Source organism: Atta colombica, unplaced genomic scaffold (assembly GCF_001594045.1).
Source record: "Atta colombica isolate Treedump-2 unplaced genomic scaffold, Acol1.0 scaffold126, whole genome shotgun sequence".
NCBI lineage: Eukaryota > Metazoa > Arthropoda > Insecta > Hymenoptera > Formicidae > Atta > Atta colombica.
The window spans coordinates 4983088-4985059 of NW_017259213.1; the positions used below are offsets into that span (position 1 = coordinate 4983088).

The 1972-nt window shown below is 29.5% G+C and overlaps 1 protein-coding gene across 1 annotated transcript in view; it reads left to right on the forward strand.

The window, feature by feature from the left end:
• Positions 1–396: 396 nt before the first annotated feature.
• Positions 397–1972, forward strand: part of LOC108684106 (vacuolar protein sorting-associated protein 13D) — a 17354-nt gene continuing 15778 nt past the window's right edge. The window contains exons 1-4 of the mRNA XM_018188203.1: positions 397–471; positions 541–742; positions 1282–1472; positions 1621–1852. Coding sequence (XP_018043692.1) covers positions 646–742; positions 1282–1472; positions 1621–1852 — 520 coding nt within the window. The 5' untranslated portion in view covers positions 397–471; positions 541–645. The remainder of the gene's footprint in view (positions 472–540; positions 743–1281; positions 1473–1620; positions 1853–1972) is intronic.

Below are 1972 nucleotides of genomic sequence, written 5' to 3' on the forward strand. Positions count from 1 at the left end.
AAAGAACATAAAAAGTAATAATAGATTGAAAACAAGTGTTACTCGATAGATTATATAATAATTACAGAAGAGTGCATTTTATATTTGAGAGCATAATTTTTATATCGTCCAGTAGTTTTTCTACTGGTGACAATGATTAAAAACTACTAAAATATTTTGTTTAGTAAAAACGAAAAAGATGAATATTGCTGAAAATTGGAAATTTTGTTTGGACATCGCGTAATTTCGATGAATCAACTGACATTACTAGCACAACATGAATCTGATTGGTAGATGGAAAAATGTATTCTCCAATTGCAGATCGAATTATATATGCTGTACAAATATTGTGCTTTTTGAACGCGAGCAATGATTACCACAATTGTTGACGGTGATTATCAATAGGAGAACCGTTATTTAAGATGGGCTTCGAAGTCGTTGGTGAAATACGAATTTTTAATGAGGGATATAACAATAGTTGGGATATGAGAGGTATCGTTTGCTCGAAAGTCAAACACGAATCGTTGAAATTTATCGTCCTTACGCACTGTTATTTCGCAGGTTTCGAGAATTCGCAAAAAATATAAGAGAACATAACCTATGAGGCCATTATTCGCATTCGCATACACATTTCCGGCTGGATAGCAAAAATATTGCTTGTTCAAAATGTTGGAGGGACTCGTTGCTTGGGTGTTAAATAATTATCTTGGCAAATACGTGGAGAATTTGAATACGGATCAGCTCAGCATTGCTTTATTATCGGGTGAGGTTATGTCACACTACGCATTTATTACTTTTGCTATAAAAACCTTATAAGGCTTGTGTAATGTTTACAATATATATATATATATATATATATATTTATTTATTTGAAGAATAATTTGTTAACTATAGATTTGTAACTATAAGCTAAATTAATGTACACTTTTAGAACTTAAAATGAAATTAACATATTTGATGAAAATAAGAAGATTCTTTAGTTTAGTTTGCAAGAATAAAAAACAGATCTAAAACTTGTCACATATGTTCGCACATTATCATATTCATTATATTGTGTTCCAACCAGTATTGAAAATCTATAGTATATGACATGAGCTATAGATTTTGGATATATATACTGACAATATATATGACAGAATACGTGTATTCATTTTATTGGTTTATGACAGGGAAGTTTATTTTGCGTATTTTCTATATTGTTTTCTTTAATATTATTTTTATATAAAAAGTCAATGTTATAACTGTAGTACTGCAGTTATATGAGTTATATTATTTTCTTAATGGATGTCTTTTTTGTATTAGGAGAAGTTGAACTAGAAAACTTACCCCTGAAACGTGAGGCTCTGCGTCATATTGGGCTGCCAATGGAAGTAAAGGCTGGATTTATTGGTAAAGTTAGATTACAAGTACCAGTCAGACAGATAAGGACCGCATCATGGGTGATAGGTATAGAGCAGCTCTATTTAGTAGCGGGACCAATTAATTTGGACGAGGTACAAATAATTTTCTGTTTTCTATTATCTTAGAATTTTAATAGATTTTCAATAGTATTGACAGAAAGTTTATATAAATATATAGATGCATTTGTGTTATACATATGTTTCAATATATATTGATAAATTTAAAAACAAATGTTCATAGTATGATAATGAAGCAGAGGAACAAGCAATACTAGAATATAAACTCAGTCGACTGGATGCTTTGGAAGCCAGATGGAGAGCTGATATAGAGCATGATCCTGGTTATTATGCTTCAAGTTATAGTTCCTGGCTAAATTATGGCACGTCTCTAGTAACAAATATTATTGAAAATTTACAATTAAATATCAAAGATGTTCATATTAGGTATGAAGATGGTATTACACTATCAGATGGTAAGCAAATAGTTATATATATTAGGTGTAGTAAAAAGAAATTCATTATTTTTGCATGAAATTGAAAAATAATGGATTTCTTTTTACTATACCTAATATATATATATACATATATATATA